General features: G+C 42.3%; 1 protein-coding gene across 2 annotated transcripts in view; it reads left to right on the forward strand.

Annotated features, from left to right (window-relative positions):
• The window catches only part of klhl14 (kelch-like family member 14), an 81,891-nt gene extending 56,145 nt beyond the window's left edge, over positions 1-25,746 (forward strand). Inside the window, exons 1-9 of one of the 2 annotated variants that reach the window (XM_061979340.2) lie at positions 2,930-3,070; positions 3,700-4,600; positions 5,771-5,892; positions 13,376-13,465; positions 13,823-13,901; positions 13,999-14,189; positions 23,350-23,508; positions 24,959-25,116; positions 25,206-25,746. In XM_061979340.2, coding sequence (XP_061835324.2) covers positions 3,723-4,600; positions 5,771-5,892; positions 13,376-13,465; positions 13,823-13,901; positions 13,999-14,189; positions 23,350-23,508; positions 24,959-25,116; positions 25,206-25,346 — 1,818 coding nt within the window. In that variant the 5' untranslated portion in view covers positions 2,930-3,070; positions 3,700-3,722 and the 3' untranslated portion in view covers positions 25,347-25,746. Of the gene's footprint in view, positions 1-2,929; positions 3,071-3,699; positions 4,601-5,770; positions 5,893-13,375; positions 13,466-13,822; positions 13,902-13,998; positions 14,190-23,349; positions 23,509-24,958; positions 25,117-25,205 lie in introns of those variants that run through there. The other variant, XM_061979339.2, reaches the window with a different exon arrangement.
• The last annotated feature ends 1,922 nt before the right edge of the window (positions 25,747-27,668 follow it).

Below are 27,668 nucleotides of genomic sequence, written 5' to 3' on the forward strand. Positions count from 1 at the left end.
CATTGTTGGCCGTGGCATGTTAAGTTAAAGTTAAAGTACCACTGATAGTCACACACACACTGGGTGTGGTAAAATTACCCTCTGCATTTGACCCATCCCATTGTTCTACCCCCTGGGAGATGAGGGGAGCAGTGAGCAGCAGCGGTGGCCACACTCGGGAATCATTTTTGGTGATTTAACCCCCAATTCCAACCCCTGAAGCTGAGTGCCAAGCAGGGAGGTGCCATTTTTATAGTATTTGGTATGACTCGGCCGGGGTTTGAACTCACGACCTACCGATCTCAGGGCGGACACTCTAACCACAAGTCCACAAAGTCCGGTTAAAAGGAACTTGATCTTAGAAACCGATAAGGCACAAGGACAATGTTCTCCAAATTACTGCAGGTTCCATACAGGAAAACAATTGGAATAATTTTTGGTGTCAGATGTTGGATGGTGGGTCATGGCATGGCAAGTTGAAAGGAGCTTAATCTCTGAGTGCTAAACCCCAGGAATAAGTAAAGCACAAGGACAGTGTAGTCCAAATTACTGAGGCTTCCATATTAAACAATTGAACAATTTTTGGTGTAAGAAGATGGATGATGGGCCATGGCAAGGCAAGTTGAAAGAAACTTGATCCTTGACCGTTAGAACACAGAGCTAGGTAGGGCACAAGTATTGTTCAAATTACTGAGGGTTCCATACTGGTAAAAAAAAATACATAGACCTCATTGATAAATGAGAGTGTAGGACAGGGTAGTCCAGAAGTTGAATGGTTTACCGTTGCATGACCCGTGACGGGTAACTCCAAACCAGTAATCCACATTTGCAAAGAGAAACATTACATGACACTTTATTAGTAAGAGAAGTTGATTAATCATGGAATTCCCACTTGACGCTTGGGACAGGTGACCTCTTATGGGTAATCACTAGAGATGGGTGGGAGACTAGACGAGGATGACTCCACTGGTACCACCGGATTTAAATCTGGGTTGACTTCTTCAATGTTGGTGAAAAATTGTGACAGAAATGGGATGTCATTTTTGTAGTTGTAAGGTAATATGTGGCATACCCTGGTGGAAGGAGAGAGTTAACTTCAAGTGATAGACCTTGGGGATGGGTAAGGCACAAGGATGATTGGACTGGGGTTGTGTAGGACAGTGTTTTTCAACCTTTTCTGAGCCAAGGCACATTTTTTTCATTGAAAAAATCCCAAGGCACACCGCGAGCAGAAAACATGAAAAAATGAAACTCGACAGCCGATATTGACAATAAAAAGTCGTTCTCGCAATTGTTGGATATGAATTCAAACCATAACAAACCATGCATCACTATAGCTCTTGTCTCAAAGTAGGTGTACTGTCACGACCTGTCACATCATGCTGTGACTTATTTTGAGTTTTTTGCTGTTTTCCTGTGTGTAGTGTTTTAGTTCTTGTCTTGCGCTGCTATTTTGTTGTTGATTGTCATGTCATGTATGGATGTGCTTTGTGGAGGCCGTCTGCTGCTCCACATGCTGTAAGTCTTTGCTGTCGTCCAGCATTCTGTTTTTGTTTACTTTGCAGCCAGTTCAGTTTTAGTTTCGTTTTGCATAGCCATCCTTAAGCTTCAATGCCTTTTCTAAGGGGCACTCCCCTTTTGTTTATTTTTGGTTTAAGCATTAGATACCTTTTTACCTGCACGCTGCCTCCCGCATATTGTGATCGCGACAAACCGTGTTCCCGACATCTACAAAGCAATTAGCTACCTGCTGATATGCCGAGCTCTAGAAAGTACAGACACTCAACAACGGCACATTATTTGCGGATTATAATTAGTGGTTTGCATAAAATATTTTTTACCCAATTAGGTGAAATTACATAATGTCCCACAGCACACCAAACAATATCTCACGGTACACTAGTGTGCCGCGGCACAGTGGTTGAAAAACACTGGTGTAGGACATTGTATTGGATATTATTGTGCACATGTACCTAATGCTGTGGTCAGTGAGTGTCCGTTAAATACATTTTAACTGCAAATTAAGTGTGGCACATCTCTCTTCTTATTTTAGTGTTTCAAGCATGGTTTTGGTTCTTCTCTACTAAGTTACGGTTCACTACTCTTCTGGTGTTCAGACCTGTACATGGAGGTAATGTGATATGAAACACTAGTAAAAGTACTTTTATTGCTCCCAACATGACTTTAGGGTGTGTGCCACATTGAAATGAAAAACAATAAGTGTAAGGCTCACCTTATAAACAAAAGATTGGACATGCAGTTTATGATGCATATGCACAAGTTGAGTAGAGCACCTTGCGTTTGAAGGTCTGTCTGCGGGGGGGCGGGAGACGAGGGGTTATTTTGGCGATGGAGATTAAGGCAGGGGCTTTTTGTCATTTGTGCGAGACAAGCCATTCATCCATCCAGTTCACAGCCAAAAAAAGGCTGGTCCCAGAAATTAGCAGTTTCAGCTCAGCAGCAAAGTCGCCGGGCTGTGAAGGCAGAGAGAAATTGACTAATTAGCAATGCGCACTAAAACTTGACGGTTTCTCTCCATAACAGCGAGGGGTGGAAAAAAAACCAAGAGACTCGCCTTTTTTTCTCCCCCCTTTTCCCTCTTTCCTTTCTTCCATAGATGTTTGAAATCGCAGTCATTTACGCTCGACAGTTTTTACAATAGCCTTGAGCCATAATTTTGCGAGTCTCTCCAGCATCCATACCCCTGCATGGTCTCTCTCCACCGGCCATGCACGACCGTTTCTCTCCCCAACCGTGGATTTCCTATTACTCTCGTTACGACTCACTGAGCCCCAGGCCCAAGGATAATGATGTGTTGTTTCTTGGTAGCATAATTTGTCACACGTATATTTCTTCTTCTTCTTCTCCTCTTGCAGAAAGCACGGCTCCCCTCTCACACAGTCGCACACTTCTGGTTAATTCCGAGGAAACAAATGATCAACAAATAACCACAACCTAATTTGGACTTTTTGGGGGAATCGCTTTTTTTCTTTTAAAAGAGGAAGAACAAAAGAAGGGGGATCTTACACACTGGAAACCCCCCCGAAGATTACTTTCTTTTTCTGAGTGTGTGCGTGTGAGTGTGCGTCAGGTAAGTTGTGGCTGCTCTCATCATTTAGTTGTCACACTGGCGGCGTGCGTAAGTTTACGCACGCACAAATGGCGTTTTGTCGTGACGTGTCCGCAAACAAAAGACTCGAAGATAGCCGGGAACTTTTACCTCTTTTTTTATTATTTCCCCGACTTTGTTTTCGACGAAATAATTGCCTTTTTTTCTCCTCCACTGCGCCGTGTGCTCGTTTCATAGCCTGGCTGTGCAGCTGCAGGAGAGGAGATAGGATGCCAGGTCCATTCTCTCCCTAGCGGGCATTTCTCCGTTCTGTATCCGCCGAGTGGAGCACCGTTGCCGGGTAGAGCTCCACAGCATCTCCGTCGTCTTTCTTTGGCTCACCTGCGCCCCCTAAATCACAGCGTCTGTTAAAATCTACTAAAAATGAATAGGAGTGTTGCACGATGGGGACTACTGCGTTGTTTTTGGTTCTTGCTTCATGACTGTAAATTGAAGATGACCTAATCCCGCATGGGATGTAAATTCTCCGGCATCTTGGATCAGTAACTTATCCAACTGATTGCTGTTGTTTTTTGATAGACTGAGGCTGCATGTGTTGGGCAACTTGCTGCTCTGAGGTAAATGGCTTGCATGGTTTATCTGTTGCCCAGGTGGCGTCCACAGTCAGGAAGTCATGTCCAGATCGGGTGATCGAACGTCGACCTTTGACCCAACACACAGTGACACGCTGCTGCACGGGCTCAACCTCCTGTGGAGGAAGCAGCTTTTCTGCGATGTGACTCTCACCGCCCAAGGACAGCACTTCCACTGCCACAAAGCGGTGCTAGCGTCCTGCTCCCAGTATTTCAGATCGCTCTTCTCCTCGCATAATGCCATCAACAACGAGGTCGGGAAAGGAGACCAGGGCAGCAGCGGCACCCCTTCGTCCTCGCCTGATGACAAGCTGGTGGCCCCGAGCGCCAGGCCCATCAATAACCTGGTCCTGCAGGGCTGCTCCTCCATTGGACTAAGACTAGTGCTGGAGTACCTCTACACTGCCAACGTGACTCTTTCCCTGGACACAGTGGAAGAGGTGCTGTCGGTCAGCAAGATTCTCAACATCCCCCAGATCACCAAACTCAGCGTGCAGTTCCTCAACGACCAGATATCGGTGCAGAACTACAAGCAGATCTGCAAGATTGCTGCCCTCCACGGGCTGGACGAGACCAAGAAGCTGGCCAACAAGTACCTGGTGGAGGACGTGCTGCTGCTTAATTTTGAGGAGATGTGCGGCATGTTGGACGCTCTGCCGCCCCCAGTGGAGTCGGAGCTGGCTCTCTTCCAGATGTCGGTGCTCTGGCTGGAGCATGACCGAGAGACCCGCATGCACTACGCGCCGGACCTCATGAAGAGGCTGCGCTTTGCCCTCATCCCGGCACCGGAGCTGGTGGAGAGGGTGCAGTCGGTAGACTTCATGAGGAGTGATCCCATCTGCCAGAAGCTGCTAATGGACGCCATGAACTACCACCTGATGCCCTTCAGGCAGCACTGCAGGCAGACCACAGCCAGCAGGTAAGACAAATAACATGAGCTACGACCAACTATCAACACACTGTTCCCAAGTTTTGTCAAGAGGTGTCAAGCATTTGAGTGGTCAGTTGAAAACAAGTGGCCAAAAGAAGTTGAGGTGCTCTCTTTTAAAGTATCTTCAAAAATATAATCTTCATACACTTACACATCTGCATAACTTCTATTTTTCATTCTAAACAAGATGCATCATACTGAAAATAGTTTATACATTTGATTTGGTGGCACTTTCTTACTTGTTACACTGCAAGTAAGAGGTAATACAAGTTTTTTACTCACACAGTGAGTCATACTTAGCATACCACTCTCTTTAGGTATAGCTAAAACTAGTCACATATTGTTAGGAAGTTAATTAATTGGCAGTGATGTCATCATTCCCCTCACACTCATAAGCATAGGTGTGGCTCAATTTAAATCCCAAGCATTTCAAAATCTATATTCAAATTACCCCTGTAACATATTTATGTTTGCATGTGAGTCTAAATGAACAAGGAATCCTGGAATCCTCATAATTAGTTTCACATGCCACTGTTTCTCCCCTCTCAATTAATCACCATTATCTATGTCTAGGGGCTCATTTGCATACAAATAATCCCAAAAAGACTTCCAAGTGGACCAGTAGCAAAGAGATATAATGAGAAAGAGATGCCAGTGATGTAGCCATGCATAAAAAAGAATAGTAAGAAAAAATAAATAGGGTGAATGTAATCTAATATGTTTACGGCACATTATGATTAACTGGTAGATTTGCGTTAGAAGCCATTAGGATCCAGACAATAGTATAGGTGTGCCACCTCCAATTATACATCGTATGCAAACTCCTAGAAACGACTAGTAAACGTCACATGAATCATGACAGCCAATGTGCTGGAGACATTGTATGGGCAGGGTTATGTAGTCAATTGCCTTTTAGCCTCCAGCATAGCACCCTGCAGGACAATCCATGCTTCACAGCTAATTAGAACTAAACGTTTTAAGAGTGTAATAACCATTTGATAACACATCACGATAAGTGTGCCTTTTGTTAATTGTAATAAATGTCTTTAACTCGAGTAAAAATATACTGATAAAGGAGCTTCCCAGTGTGGGTGTAGGGAACAAGTTTTTCATTGATCTTTTTCAGCTGTTTGCTAACACACATTGTTGTCATTACAGAATCCGTTCCAACAGGAGAATGTTGTTACTGGTGGGTGGTTTGCCTCCTGGACCTGATCGCCTGCCCAGCAATTTGGTCCAGTACTATGATGATGAAAAAAAGACATGGAAGATTCTCACAAGTGAGTTTCTAAAGTCTTTGGATTTTATTTTTCGTCTGACTTAGAGAATCTTCTGCTTAGTGGCTTTTTATGATGGAGAATGCTCGTTCCTATGGATGACTTTAACACGGGTTAATTTGAGCGAAGGAGTTCCCTAAATCCTTCAGGTAATAATATATCACTATCACTTTTTAATATAAGTTTCTAATCAGAGCGTGACTACATGGCACTGCGGCGCTTCACGCCCGGTTCCCCTTGTTTTTGCTGAAATATGCTGTCGAGATGCATGATAAGATTCACTTGAACCTAATGCTCCACTGTGGCAGAGATTGAACGCAGGGCTGTGTGATATCTTTACCGAGTAGCTTTTAAATTTGTCCTGATTATTCACTCACAGTGATCGATACTGGCTAGATTGCTCTAATCATTTATTAAAACACGGAGTGAACTTGGTTGCTGGCATTTTGGCTGTGAACTAAATATTGGGTTTTGAGACAAAAAATGCTGAATAGGTAAATAAAAAATGTAGTTTAATAAATAGATAATATCAATAAAGGTTTATCATTTTTAGAATGAGTGTAGTATTATGACACATTCAAAGGTAAAACACAATTTTGCAATATTTTTTGCTCCTGCGGCCCCAGCCCCCACAGGTTTAAAGTCTACCCCCTATGTGTCAAAGTCAAGGCACGCAGGCCGGATCTGGCCCGCGAACGAATGATCTATGGCCCCGGGATGATTTTTGATTAGTATTAGAACCGGTCCGCAGGCCACAGCCGCCTGCTGCTGCTTTGCACGCACCAATACTCCATCAGTGTTGGTGCTAGGAATTTTAAAAATGGGGTCCCAGAGGGACCCCATCAAGTCAGAAAAATGGGGTCCCACAGTAAATTTTTAGGGTCCCACTTTTTTGTAACAGCTTTGAAAACAATTGATAAATGTATGCATTATCCTGTTGTATCTCACATTCTATATTGTGTTTTGGAAAAAGGTTGTCATAAACGTTACTTAATTCATTAAAAAAAATGATACAAAAGAAAATACATTTTTATGCATATGTAAATGTACTCAGTTATAAACATTCATTCACTTTCTTCTTCCTTCATGGATCTAAACTTAACCGCTGGCGGTATTTTTTTCTATATTTTTATTGTAATATTTACTTTACCGCTGCCGGTATTTTTTTCTATATTTTTATTGTAATATTTTCAGAATGTGTTTGTTCTATTTTTGGCCAAAATAAGACAAAGAAAACAATCTGAAGTTGTCTTTATTTTTTTGGTTTTAATGTCATGATTTTAATAGTCCAGCCCGCGTGTGCACAGATTTTCCTACATGCGGCCCCTGAACTATAATTAGTTTGACACCCCTGCCGGTTCTTTACTTTGAAGCAACTTTGGTAAATGATGAGGTCACATCTTGAAATAAAGTCATAATAGGCCATACAGATTATTAAAGGGGACCTACTAGTGGTTAGAGTGTCCGCCCTGAGATCGGTAGGTTGTGAGTTCAAACCCTGGCCGAGTCAGACCAAAGACTATAAAAATGGGACCCATTACCTCCCTGCTTGGCACTCAGCATCAAGGGTTGGAATTGGGGGTTAAATCACCAAAAATGTTTCCCGGGCGCGGCCACTGCTGCTGCCCACTGCTCCCCTCACCTCCCAGTGGGTGATCAAGGGTGATGGGTCAAATGCAGAGAATAATTTCGCCACATCTCGTGTGTGTGTGACAATCATTGGTACTTTAACTTTAACTTAACTATTATGATTTTAAAATATACATTTAAAACACTTCCATGTAGTCTAGAAGATATGTATTGTATTTGCTTTGGTCTAAATGTTGCGTAAATTTTGTTCCGTAGTCACTTTTATAACCCATTTTCTGAGTAAGATGTTAAAATCTGGAGGCGTTTCCTGATTGCAAATTAAACCACACCACACCCTTTCAAAAAGTATTGTAATTTGTCTTTATAAAATGTACATTGTTTGAATATATATCTTGAAGTCATCACCGCTGTTTTTTTTCCAGACAAGGTTGAAAATAAACTTCATAAACATTATATAGATTCACCCGGTCACATCATTAGGTCCACCTGCACATGCAGGCCCGGCCCTAACCAATCTGGCGCCCTAGGCAAGATTTTAGGTGGCGCCCCCCCACATCGGCAGTGAAGTGTATATACTCACAAGAAACCGAATAGCTTTGTCTTTGACCTTTTTTTTACTTAAATAAAGCAAATTAACAATCAGAATAGTTAACAAGATAAAAAAAAATATGAATAAATAAGTGAATGCAAAAAATAAAAAATGAATATATGAAATACAATATTTTTTACATACATATTGCTTAATTAACATTAATGATGTGCACTTTAACAACTAGGCTTACAACTATACCTAATATATAAAGGGGTGGACAAGTGACTATTACCTGCATGGCAAACATTAGCTAACCAGAAGGCAATAACAATGTAAACAAAAAACACCTGCTTAAAAGATCTAATACAAATGTCCCTGAGGAATGTAAGGCGGGAGTACTGTAATTACCTAACGTTACATTATTATTTTCCATGACAATTTAGCCCCCTCCACAATATTAACCCGACGTTAAAACAGAACTAGCTATTTATTGATTAGAAATTGCCGAATCATGTAACATTAGCTTAATGCTAAAAAGCCAGCTACTATCACATTCTGTAACAGACAAATAATTTCATGTAGGCTAACGTTACCTACCTGCTATCTCTGTCTTTTCTCGTTTCTTCTCCTCTTCTTTTCTCTTTTTTCTTCCCTGGGCACCTGACAGTTTTGGCCGTTTTGACATCTTGTGTTGATTTTTTGATGTGGTGACATCCAAAAAGAGTCATGATACGGGAAGGGAGGGGGCGCACCGTGCGGGAGGAAGGGGGGGGGGGGGGGGGGCGTAATGTTGTAACAAATAATATTTCTATTAAATAGTCTTTACTTTACATTTTAATTAACGTGGGATTATTTTTTGTATTTAGAAATAATAGTACCAACTTTTTTTTTCTTTTTTTTTTTTTCTCCAACATTTGTGGCACTGGCGTGGCGCCCCCTGATGGACGGCGCCCTTAGCATTTGCCAATACGGCCTATGCCACGGGCCGGCCCTGTGCACATGCACCGATTGATTCAGAGCTGCATTAAAAAGCTGCTTTTGGCAGCATTTACAGTATGTTGCTGAATGTTGCATGTCGGTGTTATTATGCGCATGCCAAGATTAAATGAAAGTAATACTTTATTCTTCCTTTTTTTGTTTTTTTATAGCCTGAAGGCTGATAGCTTGACCTAATGTCTAAATGAAAACATCCACCTCACTGCGAACTCACAACGTAACCAGACTACAAAACCCTGCGAACAGAGGCATCCAAAACTGCCTGCAAGCTCACGCCAAAATGCATGAATCTTATGATTTGATACTTTGGCATTGTTTAACACGAGTATCCAACATTGTAACAACATTTATAAGTCAGAAAAGACCAAATTCATCATAGGTCCCCTTTAAATAAACTACTTAGTTGCAACCAGCAGAGGCACTGTTGATTCACTTAAAGCAGTGATTATTAACTGGTTGGTGACAACCCACTGCAGGGTCACAGTAACATTCGCCAACGAGTCAAGCATTTTTAGCGTATCTTTTAAGTGAACGATGATAACTTTTATGAGCCATTCCTACTCGTGCATATCAATTAGTAATGTAATGATATAACAAATTTATATCACGGTTATTATGACCAAAATGATGACGGTTATCATTATTGTTGTGGTACTGTTAAATGTGCTGAAAAAGTACTTACAGTATATACACACTGAAATCTTTTGACCAAGTTATTATTTTTAAATACTTAAAATAAATAGACTGTTAGAAAGCCCACTATTTTGTATATTTTGTGTTTTTTATGCTTCATTATTATTGTTTTAGTCTTAGTATTTTATCTGTTTAAAGCAGGGGTGGGCAATTAATTTTTACTGGGGGCCGCATGAGGAACCTGAGCACTGCTGGAGGGCCACACCAACAATATTTCAATTAAATCTTGCTCAAATTATTTTTGATATACCGTAAGATAAATAATAATAATAATAATAATTTCATTTAACCTAACTTAACGTTATACAAAAGCAGATTGCTTTTGATGGTTTTATTTTTAACAATGTCTTACACAACACTTCCTGATGTATAATACAATGCAAAAATGTCAATTTCTGTCACTTTATCCTGCATCCTCTTTAAAAGTCCAACATTTTCCCCCGTCAGATTTGGACAACCATCTGTTGTCACACCTGCCAGCTTGTCCCATTTCAGTCCTAACATATCCAAACACGCATTTACTTATGTGAACAAGTAATTACCTGTGGTTGTCTCTTTAATTGACTGCATGGCTGCCAGCTCCTACGTGATTTGAAAGTCTGCAGTTATCCCACGTAAGAAGATGAGCAGCTGGGCGGTGTTACGTACATCGCAGCTCTCATCCAAAGCCAGCGAAAAACAGTCAAAGTCGGCCGTTCTGTTCTTCAGCTGAAGCTCCAAGTTTCCAGCGATGGTCTCAACCCGCCTAGTTACAGTGTGTCGGGAGAGTGACACGTTCTCAAATGCGGCCCTCTTCTCCGGACATATCAGCGCAACAGAGTCCAATAAGCACTCCTTAATAAACTCTCCGTCAGAAAACGCCTTACTTTTTCTAGGGATTTTGTGAGAAATGACGAAACTTGTCCTGATGGCTGCATCTCTGTGGGTGTGAAATTTGGCAAAAAGTCCTTGTTGGGTTTGCAGTTTTACCATCAACGCATCAGCCTCTCTTGCGCGCGCTTCATCAGACAGATTCCGGTATTTTTCCTCGTGCTTTGTCGTATAGTGGCGATTCAAATTATATTCTTTAAACACAGCAACCTGTGTACCACAAATTAAGCACACGGCTTTATCTTTAATTTCTGTAAAGAAATACTTGGCAGTCCATGTCTTGTTGAAAACACGGCATTCGTCATCAACTTTTCTGTTTTTGGCGTCTCGGGGATAACCGGGCATCACTTGTGCACCTTCACTCACAGGTTACACACGGACATACGCCCATCAATAACACTTTTCAAAATAAAAGCCGCACAGTTGTATTGCACGCACGACATAGATGTTTTTTTTAATGTATTTTGTAATTTGTGATTGCCGCATACGTCCACAAGGAAGTAATACAAATAACGCTTTTCAAAACAAAAGCAGCACTGTTGTATTGCACACTCGACATACTGTAGATACTTTTTTAAATTAATTTTTGTAGTTTATAATTGGCCTCAAAATTCTGTGTATTGTGTGTAAACATATATATAAACTCTGATGTCTTTGTTAGCTCACATTTTTGTCGTATAGTCTGCCACTTTCCTCCCTTCACTTGCCATCCTTGACCTTTCAAGGCTCACCTCTATATTACATATTGTTCTCATATTCCAAAGGTCACTCTTGAGATAATGGGAGACCATATTTTCCTATTCAATTCTATTGAGTTTGTATGTGTTGTTGTTGTTGTTGAAGACATTTTTCAGCATTAGCTATGATTTCTAGGCCAGTTTTCGAGATTCATGCAGCAAATTTTGTGTTGTTTTTTTCTTTCGGTTTTAGTCTGTTAAAGTACCCACTAATCAGAATTTGTCCTGGTAGTCGCCGAGTTTTTTTTTTTTACTTTGCCACAATTTATCTGGGTGCATGCTACAGCCATGCACACATAGACACACATCAGGTTGAAACTCGCCAGTGTCATTTGTTCATTACCCTCGCCCTCATGGGTACGGCAACAAGCAAAAAGGTCAGTGGGGATTTCCATCACTCCCAACTTAAAAAGTTAACACTCAAATGGTCCGTGGCCTTGTGGAAGGACAAAACTGCACAATCATCCCCTGAGCACATCAGTGAGCATCTGATGTAGCCTCCACACAATGGATGTGAAAGAGGAGATTATTAACATTCAATCATAACTTTGCAATGAGGCGAAACCTGAGAGGGACAGCCTTTGATTAAGACATTCATCAAGATAATTTGGGAAGATTCTGATCTTCTGTCTTGTTGTGTCACACAGAGCCACTAGCCGTTGATCCTAGTGCAAAGTTTGCCACCTAGCGTACTCACAGCAGCGTGAATGAATGCCAGACAAAGGCGGGTCTGATATTAGCAGCCCCCAATCAAACTGTACAATATGGCTGCTTGAATATGAGGAGACTCCATCCAAGTGTGGAAGCTGCTACGATGGCGGAAAAAGACACAAGAGGCAGAGCTGCAGCAGCCTTGGTGCATTAGCCATGTAGTCATTCAAGCGTCCCCTTGCCTCTATGCAGAGGTTTCTGACTCCCTCTAGTGAGCCCTTGAGCTCAGTGTAGACTGCAGCCATGGCGTTTATGTCGAAGACAATGCTGCCCATCATTCTGAGGATCTAAAAGCAGAAGGGCACGAGCGGGTAGATTAAATCCATTCAATAAGGTCCAACATGAGGACGAGGTAAAAGTAAATGGCATGTTTTATGTCTTTCAGGATTGTAATCAGAGCTTTGATGTCTCAGCTGCTACTTATTCCGCTGCTCGCCTGTGTCCGAGACACCTGTAGAGGCAGGGCAAACGTGCCACATCGTCCTACCAGAGTGCTCACTCCCACTGTGTTGTAGTCTCGCCGACACAGAGCTACGAGCCCCTCTTCCCCCCCCCCCTACGAGTACAAGATGATTTCAAGTCACTCGACATCAAATAAAAAGTCGCCCATCCGTGGCCTATATACTGCTGACTGAACGGTAATGTAAATAGCATGTAAGGGGAGTTTGGCAGTCATATGGCACTTGTCTTTGAGGTGCACTGGAGGCAGGCAACCTAATCCCCACGTTCCAGATAAAGCCGTGTTTAGTGTATATGGTATTAGCTCCTTTCTGCCCCCCCCTCCTCGCTTGTCAAGGAGCGGCACATGTCAGACGGGCCGAGTGAGATTGCAGCGCGAGGCCGATTGGAAAGAAATGAGATTCAAGGCTGTCTAATTCTGCAGCAACTGTGATCCATCAGGCGGTGGAAAGGCGACAGTGGAAATGACTGATGGAGACAGACAGGTGGGCCTTAACATTCCACTGATTTGTGCTCCACAAGACCCCCCTCACCCCACCGCGGGCGCCTGAGATTTATTGAGTGAACACGATCATGTTCATTACGACTGTCACCCAAGACCATTTCTCTACATCTCAATGGGGGTCACTGCAAAAAAAAGATGATGGAGAACAGGAAGGGGAGAGCAAAAGCAGGTGACCCCGCCGAAAAAAAGTCATTTCTTATGATAACAAGGTTAACCAAGACTCATTTCCCATATTGTACTATTCCGGGAAGAGTCTGGAGTCTCCTCGTGAGGAGTTTATTTTTTTGTGGACCACTTCCACTTATTCAAGAATAGTTATTTAAGGTTGTTCAGTTCCCACCTATTGTAAGAGTCACATTATTCACTAATTATTTTCCTTTGTGTCCCACTCAGTAATGCCTTATAACAGTGCCCATCACTGCGTTGTGGAGGTGGAAAACTTCCTGTTGCTCCTAGGAGGAGAGGATCAGTGGAACCCCAACGGTAAAGTGATTCCCTTCATTCTCCTACATTTGATACTGTAGCCTTGTTCAATGCTATATTGTAGTAGTTTTAAAACTCAACTGCAAGCCAGATGAGCACTGAGTGGACAAGCAACACCCTCAGTCACACTTGTCATTATTTGTCACTGAGAAGTAACAGCAAAGTCTTTGATGTGTCAAGTTGCCTGGAGGCTTTTTTGTACAATCAAGTTGGAAAGAGAGACAGCAAGAAGCTGATTCAGTGACATTATGGCTAATGGCATTTATTATAGGATCACAGGATATAGGATGGTGTTTTGTCCTACAGTATAATTTATGTTTTACATTTTGTAAATACATTTTTTCCTTGTACTTTTAGGAAAACACAGCACTCATTTTGTAAGTCGCTATGATCCCAGATTCAACAGTTGGATACAACTTCCGCCTATGCAGGAGAGGTAAGGCCTTTATTCTCACATGTATGGTGTTTTATTAAATGGCATCAACTTTATTTTACAGCCAAGTACAATCACATGACACTTTCCTTCTCCTCAGGCGAGCCAGCTTTTTTGCCTGCCGTCTGGAAAAACACATCTATGTGATCGGCGGTCGGAACGAGACTGGCTACCTCTCCAGCGTGGAGTCGTACAACCTGGAGACCAATGAGTGGAACTATGTGTCGTCTCTGCCACAGCCTCTGGCTGCCCACGCTGGAGCGGTACATAACGGAAAAATCTACATATCAGGTTAGCAGACATCCCGCCCCACATTTAGTTAGTTAAGTTAGTAACTTTCGACACATTCACTTTAAGTTGTGTCAATAAAAATGTGCCTATTTAAATTATGGTGGTAGTTTGCAGAGTGCAATTTTCCCCACAGTACTGCCATCTATTTGTGGCGGTGGGTTACAGGATTGCTGGGTGTCAAAATGGCATAATCTAATTTGCATAATTGCCTATCAAGGCTATACGGTGCGACACATTTAGTCGCATTTGCGACTAAACATAGTGTGCTACAAGAAAAAATTAAAAAGTAACTCTCGTGCGAATATAGATTTAAACCCTTTTATTCTTATTTTGCTCCTAAAATAGAACCATTATAAGTGGATCAAATAAGGACGATTTGGGTAAAAGAAACATTATTGTCAACAGAACATACAGACACCATAGCAAACCTCAGCGCAGATGTGATCACGTGTACACAACCATGCTATCTAAACTGCTGCCAAAACAATTAACCAGTCACAGAGGATTTAATTTCAACAACAAAAAATATTGACTTGATATTAAATTAACCCATATTTCCTCTGCTCGATGTTGAGCTCATTCATGTCAATAGTGTTTTAACTTTAAAGAGGAACTGCATTTTTGACAAGAAGATATGAAAGACAAGAAGATAAAAGTTAGTTTTTTTTCTCCGCTTTCTAACATGTAAAAATAGGCTTGTTCTACGTGGTTAGCAATGCAACTAATGGGAGCAATTGGTTCTGCCTCCGAATCACTTTAAAAATGCATTCAACAGTACTTAATTTACGTTCCGTAACCAGTATAATAACCAAGCTGTAGCGACATTGTTATTGTAAGAGCGTAGTAACACATCGCCATGCTACTGTATTAGCCCTAAAAGCTATCTACGGAAAGAGATAAGCTAGCCTCTACAACAACACGAAACGTGTTTCAGTTTGTAATGCAGAACACTGTGTTACGACACCAATCTGAACTGACTAAAAAACATGAGCAATCATATTACAGTATCTGTAAAGTATTAGCCAACATTTCATGTTTTGTTTGTACACAGCTGAGCTTGCTAGACAGCGTATGAACTGTAGTTGTAGTAACACTCATGACGTGCTACGTGTATCATGATCGATATTAAACTGACTCTTTCGATGAACTGTCGTTCGTCTGGTCCAGCTGGTCGGGGACATTTCTTGCTGATTTTGGGCAAGCAATACATTTATGTCGAAATAGCTTGGCTCCAAGTTCCATGTTTATAGGGTCAAATTTGGTTTAACCCCACTCTCCCGGCTTCTGTCTGCTCCAACGTCTCACCCTCTTCTTTGTGCTTGCTTCTATAAGAAGCAGTATATTTAGCTTCAAAGAGATAAGGTTGTGAATCCTCATTTGTCCAAAAATAGTCATCTTTGTTGTCTGTTACTCAGTCTGCCATGATTAGAACACACATGCGTGTTTGATTCCGGAAGTACACACATTTGCTGCCAGGAAATGTTGCTGCTATGGAAACAGAAATCAATGTGCGGAAGAAATCAGTCCCGGAAATGATTAAAATAATCAAAATACGGTAAATATTGAACATATTACATATTGTGATGAACGTCTGTTACTACATTATATATAGAATTGCACTGTGTACAAAACCCAAAACCAGTGAAGTTGGCACGCTGTGTAAATAGTAAATAAAAACAGAATACAATGATTTGTAAATCCTTTTCAACTTATATTCAATTGAATAGACTGCAAAGACAAGATATTTAGCGTTCGAACTAAGAAACGTAATTTTTTTTTTGTGCTAATAATCATTAACTTAGAATTTAATGGCAGCAACACATTGCAAACAAGTTGGCACAGGGGCATTTTTACCACTGTGTTACATGGCCTTTCCTTTTAACAACACTAAAGTAAATGGTTAGGAACTGAGGAGACCAATTTTTGAAGCTTTTCAGGTGCAATTATTTTCCATTCTTGCTAGATGTACAGCTTAAGTTGTTCAACAGTCCAGGGTCTCCATTGTGGTATTTTAGGCTTCATATTGCGCCACACATTTTCAACGGGAGACACGTGGCTTGGCATTGTCTTGCTGAAATAAGTAGGGGCATCCATAATAACGTTGCTTGGATTGCAACATATGTTGCTCCAAAAGCTGTATGTACCTTTCAGCATTACTGGTGGCTTCACAGATGTGTAAGTCATCCATGCCTTGGGCACTAATACACCCCCATACCATCACAGATGCTGGCTTTTGAACTTTGCGCCTATAACAATCCGCATGGGTCTTTTCCTCTTTGTTCTAGAGGACACGACATCCACAGTTTCCAAAAACAATTTGAAATGTGGAATCGTCAGACCACAGAACACTTTTACACTTTGCATCAGTCCATCTTGGATGAGCTCGGGCCCAGCAAAGCCGGCGGCATTTCTGGGTGTTGTTGATAAATGGCTTTCGCTTTGCATAGTAGAGTTTTAACTTGCACTTACAGATGTAGCGACAAATTGTAGTTACTGACAGTGGTTTTCCGAAGTGTTCCTGAGCCCATGTGCTGATATACCTTACACATTGATGTTGCTTTTTGATGCAGTACCGCCTGAGGGATCGAAGGTCACAGGCATTCAATGTTGGTTTTCAGCCTTGCTGCTTATGTGCAATGATTTCATTTTCATTTCATTTCATTTTTTATTTATCTCCTTCATTGATGTGCATCTTTGATCGATAGACAATTATACCTCAGTTATTCAATTTTCCATTTACACACCAATGCCTGAGAAGGAGCAGGATGAAGAAAAATCTTATATTTTCCTGCCTCCAGATTCTCTGAACCTTTTGATGATATTACGGACCGTAGATGGTGAAATCCCTAAATTTCTTGCAATAGCTGGTTGAGAAATGTTGTTCTTAAACAATTTGCTCACGCATTTGTTCACAAAGTGGTGACCCTCGCTCCATCCTTGTCTGTGAATGACTGAGCATTTCATGGAAGCTGCTTTTATACCCAGTCATGGCACCCACCTGTTCACATTTAGCATATTCACCTGTGGGATTTTCCAAATAAGTGTTTGATGAGCATTCCTCAACTTTCTCAGTTGTTTATGCCACTTGTGCCAGCTTTTTTTAAACATGTTGCAGGCATCAAATTCCAAATAAGCTAATATTTGCAAAAAATAACAACGTTTTCCAGTTCCAACGTTAAGTGTCTTGTCTTTGCAGTCTATTCAATTGAATATAGGTTGAAAAGGATTTGTAAATCATTGTATTCTGTTTTTATTCACGAGTTATTAACGTGCCAAACTCACTGGTTTTAGGTTTTGTACATAAAACGTTGCTGGAGGGTTTTGGAGTTGTGTTAGAGGGCTTTGAAGGCTACAACAATGACTCCCATTAGCCGCATCCTTCAAGTGTTTTTCAACATATTTAAAATCTTAAATAAAAAAATAAAAAAAAGACATCAAAAACATGCACCTGGGGAAAAGTTGATTGGCAACACTAAAATTGGCCTTAGTGTGTGAATATGAGTGTGAATGTTGTCTGTCTATCTGTGTTAGCCCTGCCTTCCGCCCGAATGCAGCTGAGATAGGCTCCAGCACCCCCGGCGACCCTGAAAGTGACAAGCGGTAGTAAATGGATGGCTGTCTGTTCTTGTCTCTCATAATGATTGTGAACACTGGGTAACATTCCAAAAAGAGTGCAGTTCCCCTTTAAATGGACATGCTGTAATGAAATAAGCAAACATAGTCTATTGGCGGGGGTGAAACATACTTTTTCCAACGACTGATACAAATTACCATTTGTGGGTCCTACGTTGAAAACCTACCAACATCAATGCTCATTCTGGCATGTGTCCAAGCACCATTATGGTCAGTGTTATCATTACATGTGATGTGATACCAATCATGTTATGTGACTGATATGTGTAGCTCTGTACATGGCATGACATTGTATGACTTGACTATAAAAAGCTGTGGGATAGAGATTGTTACGATCTGGTAGGCCAGACGATTCTTTGTTTTAGTTTGTGGGTGTTTTTCCTGTGTTTTTGGCTTCACTTCCTGTTTTACGCTCTTATTATGGTTCCACTTCCGGTTTTGTTTGCATTCTGTTTGCCCTAGCTTTACTCTCTTTCTGAGTGCTTTCCTACTCACCTGCAGCTTGTTTGCGTTGATTGTCTCACCTGGTGTAGAAGGGCTATTTAAGCAAGTCTCTTTTCCTTGTTGGGTGTGGGATCATTACAAATGTTTGGTCTCTTGGTGTTCAAATGAACTTTCATGGTTTGTGGCATTTTTGACTTCTTGTTTTCATTTCTTTCTTGTTATTTAGTTATTTTTCATGCACCGTTTCCCTGAGCTTGCTTTGTGCATATACCTGTTGGACTCTACCTTAGATTTTTGGTCCTTTTGATATTTGACCTTTTGATCCTCTGCTACAAAGATCATTCCTAACAGAATGATCCCATCTACAAATAGCGGTTTGATAAATACCCACCTGGCATCAGTGTATGGGGCTTGAGCTATCACTCAGTGCAGCCTTGGCTCAAAACTTTCTCATGTTCATTATGGAACACCGCCGGCGCCAAAAGCGCGCAGGGGGAAGCGCACACCACGCCGCAAGCAGCAGACACGGAAGGAGGCTCATGCACATGTTGCGCCCAGTTTGGACATTTTTTCTTTGACTGGAACAGCCAGTCAACCACAGTGGGCCTTGGCTCAAGCTCCTCCCACCTCACCCGCGCTACAGTTTTCCGGAACCCCTGCTTTTCCTGTTCTGGTTCTAGCACCCAGATTCTCCAAGTCTCGGCCCCCGCCAACTCCGGCTACTCGGCTTCCCAAGACCCACCCACTCTTGGCTTCTGTCCTTGCTAAGGTTGCGGGTCTACATCTCCTCCCTCCAGCTCCATAGTCTGATATTCAGCTCCACTTCTTGGTCCAGCACTGCAATCTACCGAGGACTTTCCAGAGAAATACAGTGCGGCGTGGATGGGTGAGTGGTACCGGAAGGTGTTGATTGAGCTGGAAATGGAGGATCAGCTTAGTGTGATGACGCCCACTCCAGCCAAGCTCACACCAGCTTCGACGCCCACTCAAGTTAAGCTCCCTTCAGCTCTGATGTCCACTCCAGTGAAACTCGCTCCAGCTGCTGAGCCCGATCTAGCCAAGCTCGCTCCAGCTGCACAGTCTGTCCAACCCAAGCTTGCTCCAGCTTTGATGCGTGCTCTGCCACCATCCTTGGGGGCCTGCAGACGCTACCATCCTCTCTAGTGGGCCTGCAGACGCCACCATCCTCTCTAGTGGGCCTGCAGACTCCACCAGGTACTCCAGTGGGCCTGCAGACGCCAGCATTCCAAACGCCTGCTGCTCCAGCTCCCCAGACGCTAAAAGCAACTCCAGTGAGTCTGCCACAACCACCAGCCTCGTCCCCAATGTGTCTACTGATGACACCATCCTCGTCCCCAATGTGTCTGCCGACGACGCCATTCTCGTCTCCAGCGGGTCTGCCGACGACGCCATCCTCGTCTCCAGCGGGTCTGCCGACGACGCCATCCTCGTCTCCAGTGGGTTTGCCGATGACAACGCCATCCTTGTCTCCAGCTGGTTTGCCCACTCCGCCCCATCCTTGTCTCCAGCTGGTCTGCCCACCCCGCCCCATCCTTGTCTCCAGCTGGTCTGCCCACCCCGCCCCATCCTTGTCTCCAGCGGATCTGCCCACCCCGCTCCATCCTTGTCTCCAGCGGGTCTGCCTACCCCGCAATCCTCATCTCCAGCGGGTCTTCCCACGACACCAGATCTGCAGTCAGCTCGACCTCCAGTCCAGCCACCAGCTGCCCAAATTCTGCAGCCAGCTCCAGCATTGCATCCAGTACTGCAGCCTCCGCAACTTCCAGCTTGTCTGCTGCAGGGGCGCCAGTCTGGCGCTCACCCTCCTCGCTTACTGCGAAGGCGCCTGTCTGGCACCCGCACTCCGCCACCTGGTAGGTCAAGAATGTGGCCGTTCCATGAACCTCCTCCACGCCATCAGCAGCAATGCCCGGAACCCGGGCCTGGACCCTTACAGCTGCTGGTACACGGCTGCCGCTTGCATCCATCTCCTCATCGGCCACGTATGTGACATCCGCCTCGCCTTCACCTGACCCGTCCCCGGTGACTGCGGGGACACTTAGTCTGGCGACCCACCGCCAACTCCTACCTCCACCCTCCTGAAACTTTGTACTGTTTCTAGGACGTCTAAAATCCATCCCTTTTGGGGGGAGAAGGGTACTGTTACGGCTTGTTGGCGATGCTTTGTTTTAGTTGTTGGGTGTTTTCCTTGTGTTTTTGGCTTTACTTCCGGTTTTACGCTCTTATTTTGGTTACACTTCCTGTTTTGTTTGTATTCTGTTTTCCCTAGCTTTACTCTTTCTGAGCGCTTCCCCCCCTCACCTGCGGCTTGTTTGCGTTGATTGTCTCACCTGGTGTAGGAGGGCTACTTAAGCCAGTCATTCCCCAAATGCTTGGTGTCTTGGTGTTCAGAAGAATTTTCACACTTTGTGGTGTTTTTTTACTTCTTGTTTTGCATTTTTTTTTCTTGTTAACTCTATTTAGTTATTTTTCTTGCACAGTTTCCCTTTGCTTGCATTGTGCATATACCTGTTGCACTCTACCTTGGATTTTTGGACCATTTACCTGCTCGTTTTCCGCTGTCTCTTGCTTTTTGGGGTCACGACTTCTGTTACAAAGAGCATTCCTAACAGATGTTCAATTGAGGGTTGCATTAGACCTTATGATAGCACTGTGTTTATATGTATGAGTGCAAATGTGTATTACTGCGTACATTGAGTGTTATTGGTAAAATTCATTTTTTTAGGACATTTCATATTGCTCCTAATTATTTTCTGTTACTAGTGCTCCTAGTGGAAAAGCTGAGCATACAGCTTTGCCTATTTCATAAGGTTCATAGGTTATTAGCTATTAGTATTTACATTCAATCTTTTATCTTGTTACTTTTGTAGGTTTCTGTTTTTCCTTATTTTGCTGGGGTTTTTTGTGTTTAATTTATGCCTGCAATGTGTCACGGCCCATAAAACTACTAGCTGTGGTGTGCCTAAACTTTGGACATGACTGGTTTATGTATTTCACTGGAAAGTGGAAGTGTTATCTTCCAGTACTTTCTGCAATGCCAAATCTAAAAAAAATACACTATTTCTTTGTGGAAGTCCAAATGAATTTGTGACGCAAGCTTGTTAGCTAACTTAAATGCTAACATGAATACAAGACACAATAACGTCTTAACAACATACCCCAATATCAACCTACCGTAATTTTCTGACTTAAAATCCTTTCTTTTTCTCAACAATCGACAGTGTGCCTTATAACCCGGTGCACATAATGTACGGAATAATTCTGATTGTGCTTACCGACCTCGAAGCAATTTTATTTGGTACATGGTGTAATGATAAGTGTGACCAGTAGATGGTAGTCACACATAAGAGATACGTGTAGACTGCAATATGACGCAAGTAAACAACACCAAAACTTTAAATGTTCCATTGAAAATAAAGAACATTACACACGGCACTCAAAAATCTGTCAAAATGTTTTAGTATGACTTTGAAGTCGCACCGCTTGATGGATTGTCGACCCATTACGGCTACTGTATTACTATGGTGTGTGTATAAGGATCGCAAAATGGCACCCATTAGTAGACATTATCTGGCATTTTGTTTCACAATATTATGCAAAACCAACTTTTCTTACCTTCTGGTACCTGTTGATGTGTAGATCTACAAAAGTCCTGAAAATTTGCGCATGTCCGCCACTGTAGTCCGTGCAGATGCCGTAGTCAATAAGCTTCTACTTTTTCACTATCTTCTTGTTATGGGGCATTCATTCTCTGCTGTTGCCATTTGTAACATAAAATAGCTTAAAGTGCTAACTTATATCTCGCTATGGAAGCGCTAAAAACTACCAGTGTAGTGGGTTTACATAATTCACCCACGGAAATTTAGTTATTAGACAGTTCCGGTCGGACGGTTTTTCATGGGACACATTTGTTGCAATAGTGAGCAACAGATGAGAGGATGCTGCTCCGTTATTGATTTAAGTAAAGTCTGAATGTCATTAAAACAGTTAGCTCCATCTTTTGACACTTCCTCAACGCCCGTCCTTGCACGCTACGCCACTGCAACAAAGATGACGGAGAAAAGACGCTGTCGAAGGTGAGCCACGTAAATAAGACCGCCCACAAAACAGCGCATCCTGAAGCGACTCTCAGAAAGCGACTGGAAGATGATCTGTAAAACATAATCTATGCAACATTTTGACCAAGGAACCACCATTACATGTTATGTATACCACAAGGAAATGTTTTAAATTTAGAAAAAAATCATAATATGACCCCTCTAATGCGCCTTATAATCCGGTGCGCCTTTTGTATGGAAAAACACCTGATGAGACCCGCTCATTGGCAGTGCGCCTTTTAATCCGGTGCACCCTATGGTCCAGAAAATACATTATATAAACATATTGCTGTCTGAGCAAGTAAGATATTCAATTGTGTAAATTGAACCTACAAAATGCTGTCTAAGTACAGAGTGATCATTCTATGCTCAAAGCCAAGGAATATAACTTTTTTGTAACCACTTTAGTAACACACGCACGTGTCTACAAAAGGAAGTGAACTTGCGTGATGTCATTCATATAAGCCGTTAATGAAGGCAAGTGAACACTCAATTTGCCTTTATCAATGAAATGTTATACATTCAATAACATATTTTAAAACTTTTACAAATTAAATGAAAGAAAATAAACATATTCAAACGCTCAAATAAAAATATGGTTCCTAAAAAGCCAGAACAATATTTAATGTTTCTTCTGCCAAGAAGGTACAGTATATTGTTTGACTGTATTCATTTCAGGGATTATTGAAAAAAATACAACTTGGTTGAAAGATTTCAGTGTGTGTATAAGTATGTATTAACACATTCAACAATACTGCGAGAATGATAACCATGATAATTTTGCTCACAATAACCTTAATATGAAAATCGTTGCATCTGGAGTCGTGGCCAATAAGTTTGTAGCCTATCCTAAAATCAATGATCATGTTTTGTGGCTTTAAAGTTGAATTAATGGAAGTATACAATAAAGAATAAATGCAGCAAGAATATCATATGTTTGGCTGATAGAGTTTTACCTGTCATAGGTGGCGTCCACAATGGCGAGTATGTGGCCTGGCTCTACTGCTACGACCCTATAATGGACGTGTGGGCTCGCAAGCAGGACATGAACACAAAGCGCGCTATTCACACGCTAGCCGGAATGAACGACCGCCTCTACGCGATCGGGGGGAACCATTTGAAAGGTACGCACTAGAGCTTGTCTGGAAATGGACTGAAAACGTTAAAGATTGATAGTTTCGTTTGTGTCTTTTGTCTGTCTTAGAGTGACCTGGGAACCATGACCTTGCTCACTTTAGTTTCCCTTCTCACAGGTGTAGAGCATTGTGGTGATCGTCTTTTTTTGTTGAAAAATAAGAAAGACTGTGTTGTTTTTTGCTCTGTTTAGTGCATTTTCTCACTGTCAATACCCTGCACATAGAGAGGCGGATGTTTTGATTGTATTATAATTTAGCATCATAGAGTTTTTTGCCGTCCACTTTTTTCTTAGTTTAGAAATAAATAAATAATAAATGGGTTGTACTTGTATAGCGCTTTTCTACCTTCAAGGTACTCAAAGCGCTTTGACACTACTTCCACATTTACCCATTCACACACACATTCACACACTGATGGAGGGAGCTGCCATGCAAGGCGCTAACCAGCACCCATCAGGAGCAAGGGTGAAGTGTCTTGCTCAGGACACAACGGACATGACGAGGTTGGTACTAGGTGGGGATTGAACCAGGGACCCTCGGGTCGCGCACGGCCACTCTTCCACTGCGCCACGCCGTCCCTAAATAACCTAACCTACAGTACAGGCCAAACGTTTGGACACACCTTCTCCTCATTCAATGCATTTTCTTTATTTTCATGACTATTTACATTGTAGATTGTCACTGAAACCTTTGCTCTGATTACTTTTTTGCACACTCTTGGCATTCTCTTGATGAGCTTCAAGAAGTAGTCACCTGAAATGGTTTTCACTTCACAGGTGTGCTTGGAGCTCATCGAGAGAATGCCAAGAGTGTACAAAAAAGTAATCAGAGAAAAGGGTGGCTATTTTGAAGAAACTAGAATATAAAACATGTTTTCAGTTATTTCACCTTTTTTTGTTAAGTACATACTGTAACTCCACATGTGTTCATTCATAGTTTTGATGCCTTCAGTGACAATCTACAATGTAAATAGTCATGAAAATAAAGAAAACGCATTGAATGAGAAGGTGTGTCCAAACTTTTGGCCTGTACTGTATGTTGTGCACAAATGGGTGAAAATTAGACAAACATGCACCCCTATAATGTTGCCTGTGCTGACAAATACACCACAGGTTGGCTCTGCTATTAAACTTGGTGTTTAGTTGAATCACCACAACATCTGGTACACACCTTTAGGAGACCGCCAAGCACACGTCTGTATAATTGTAGCAAGGTTGGCTGTAAAACATGGCCACCATCAATCAGGACATCTTTGCAGTGGCACAGGCGAGACTTAGCAACTAATGGTGCAAAAGCCATTTGTGTAATGGTTATACAACTGTGGGACATCTTTATTACATGTATGCTAGTACGTCTGCCAAAGCTTTCTGACCACAACCCATAGGGGGCGCCATCTTAAGAAAATTGACGAGCGCGTACTTCTCTTTCCCGCTCACAGGTTTCTCTCATTTAGACGTTATGCTCGTGGAGTGTTACGACCCCAAAGCCGACCAGTGGAGCATCCTCCAGACGCCCATCCTGGAGGGTCGCAGTGGTCCAGGCTGCGCCGTCCTGGATGACAGCATCTTCCTTGTGGGGGGCTACAGCTGGAGCATGGTATTGTCTGACGTATTCCATTTGACAGCGAGAAACTCAAGTAGCACCAACAGGAAGGGAAGGAATGACCGCATTTTCTTTTACCCCAGGGGGCCTATAAGTCGTCAACAATCTGCTACAGCCCAGAGAAAGCAACATGGACAGAGTTGGAGGGAGAAGTGGCAGAACCTCTCGCGGGGCCGGCTTGTTCCACCGTCATTCTTCCCGCCTGCCTCCCATTTAGCAAATGACAACTAATCCAGCCGAAAGGCGACGATGGCGGCCAGTTCCACATGGATTGGGAAGAATCGCCCCAATAAGAAGTCAACAATTTTACAACTGACCCGGGTCGTGTGTATAAATTATTTTTTTACAAGTTTGACAGGAGCACTTTTGTTCTTCCCCTCCGAAGGTGTGAAGAGAAAGGGAAACACGCGGTGTAAAGTCATGTATCTAAACTTCTCTGTGCTCTGAGAATGGTTTATATTGGGTATGATTTATTTACACTGTTAGTGGGTGTTTTTGGCTTCTCCTCTGTAGCACGCATAGTGTCGAGCTCAGTGCTAGCTTTCAGCTCCGTCGTATCCTGTAGCCACATAAACCCAATGACAGACTGAGAGAGAGAGAGAGAGAGAGAGGGATCATTCCCACTGGAACTTGGAACTAAACCAGCACTGGGTGAGTTACTTTTATTGTGATGTATAAATAGTCATCATGGCTCACTATGTTTTTGTGGATTGTGCACTAAATCTGAACACCTGGTCACCTGCTTACATCATATTTTCTCCTTTTCTTTGGTTCGGAAAAGTCTCACGTTCATGCATTCAAAGTGATCCAGAAAACTGGTTTGCTGTGATTAAAAATACACTGTACAAAACATGATGAACATACCAATTCCCAATGTTGATGCGACGCACTAATTAACGTTGACGCTAATGATGGTACAATCAAATTGCTCACCCATGTATCGGAAGCATTTTTGGGTAAACCCAAGAGTGGCGACATTGTTTCTGCTGCCTTGTGCAACTAATAGACGCCACCTCCAGAAGTATTATCGGATACTAAGCTTCCAAATCTGAGCATAAAGCAGACCTTAATGCACTTAAAGTGAACTGCAGAGTTCATTGTATTGTAAATGAATCATTGTGATGTTTTAACTAAAAAACAAACCTCTTAGTACAAATGAGTCCAGCCTAGTCTATGTCACTGAGTGAAAAAAGAAACAAAAAAGTTGACTCTAAATGTTGAATCCTGTAAAGGTTTTGTTGACTTCATTCTTGTACATAATCGCTTGCAGTGAAACATTTTTGTGCACTCAACCTTTTGGATTTATTCTCAAATCCTGTTATGTCCTTTGCATTTTAGAATATGGAAATAAACTGATTCTTGATGATTAAACTGGTTTATCAGGCCCTTTGTTTAACCAAAGTTTCCCCAAATTGTGGCGTTTAGTTACTCAACTGCAGAGAGTACCAGGAGGCCTTTATTTGCACAAATGCTGATGTTAGTTATTCTTAGCTTCTGTCAATGCAGTGCATTTAGAAGCAGGGTCGACTAATTCTTCCGCACTTGTTTCCTCAAGTCACATTACGATGTCACACCTGCCTGATCAGCACGGCCAACAGTAAGACAAGACCAGATTTAACTCTCCACTATAACCCACGAGGTATGCTTGAAGTACCCTTTTGTAAGATATAAACATCAAGTTGATCAAGATGTACTTGCTGCACAGCTGTAAGACCATGCTGATGTGTACTTTGCATGTTCATTCATTATTTATTTTCCCAGACCTCAATGAAGGCAAAACCACATCCAAGCTTTTTGACTGAGATAAGAGTGAACCCCCACGACTACATTTGGAGAAGTGTGACATCTTTATTCAGTGTCTGCACGTCAGGAGATGGTTCATCATCATCATCATCATCATCATGTCTGCTTGGGGAATAACTGCAGTAGTTAAGAGGAACACAGGTGACCTTTTAATTAACTGTGTGGTCAATTACAGCTTGGTTGTAGTCACAGAAAAAGTGGACGTGAGCTGCTTGGCTTTCATGTGGTCAGGCTATGGGAGGACAAAGCCTGCTATGTGCGCTCCATCACATGCTAAACTTTTTGACCCGGGGACAAACTACCTTTTCCTTACACCGAACAAAAAAAGTAATATATCCACTGATGTTTAAAAACTCTACACTCGGAGCCTATTTTACGTTTCCCCAACCATTTCGTCATTTTTTTCCCCTCGTGCACTAATTCACTGCGGCGCGAGCGTGATGACGTCACGTTATCGATGGGAAAATGCATTTTTAGGCAATATGATTTGCCTGAGCGGCTAGGAGACCCCAAGAGTAACAAGCAGTAGAAAATGGATTGATGGATGGCCTAGAAAGGACAGATTAAAACAATTATAATTAAAATAAATAAAAAATTGTACTCGGGACTACCCGCAGGCCGGATTTTGGACGCTGATGGGCCGTATCTGGCCCGTGGGCCGTAGTTTGCGGACCCCTGTATTAAATAGATGGCATGCTGCTATGATAAATCTGCTGAAACTAATAATCTCAGACAGTCAAGTG

This window comes from Nerophis lumbriciformis, linkage group LG19 (assembly GCF_033978685.3).
Source record: "Nerophis lumbriciformis linkage group LG19, RoL_Nlum_v2.1, whole genome shotgun sequence".
NCBI classification, from domain to species: Eukaryota; Metazoa; Chordata; class Actinopteri; order Syngnathiformes; family Syngnathidae; genus Nerophis; species Nerophis lumbriciformis.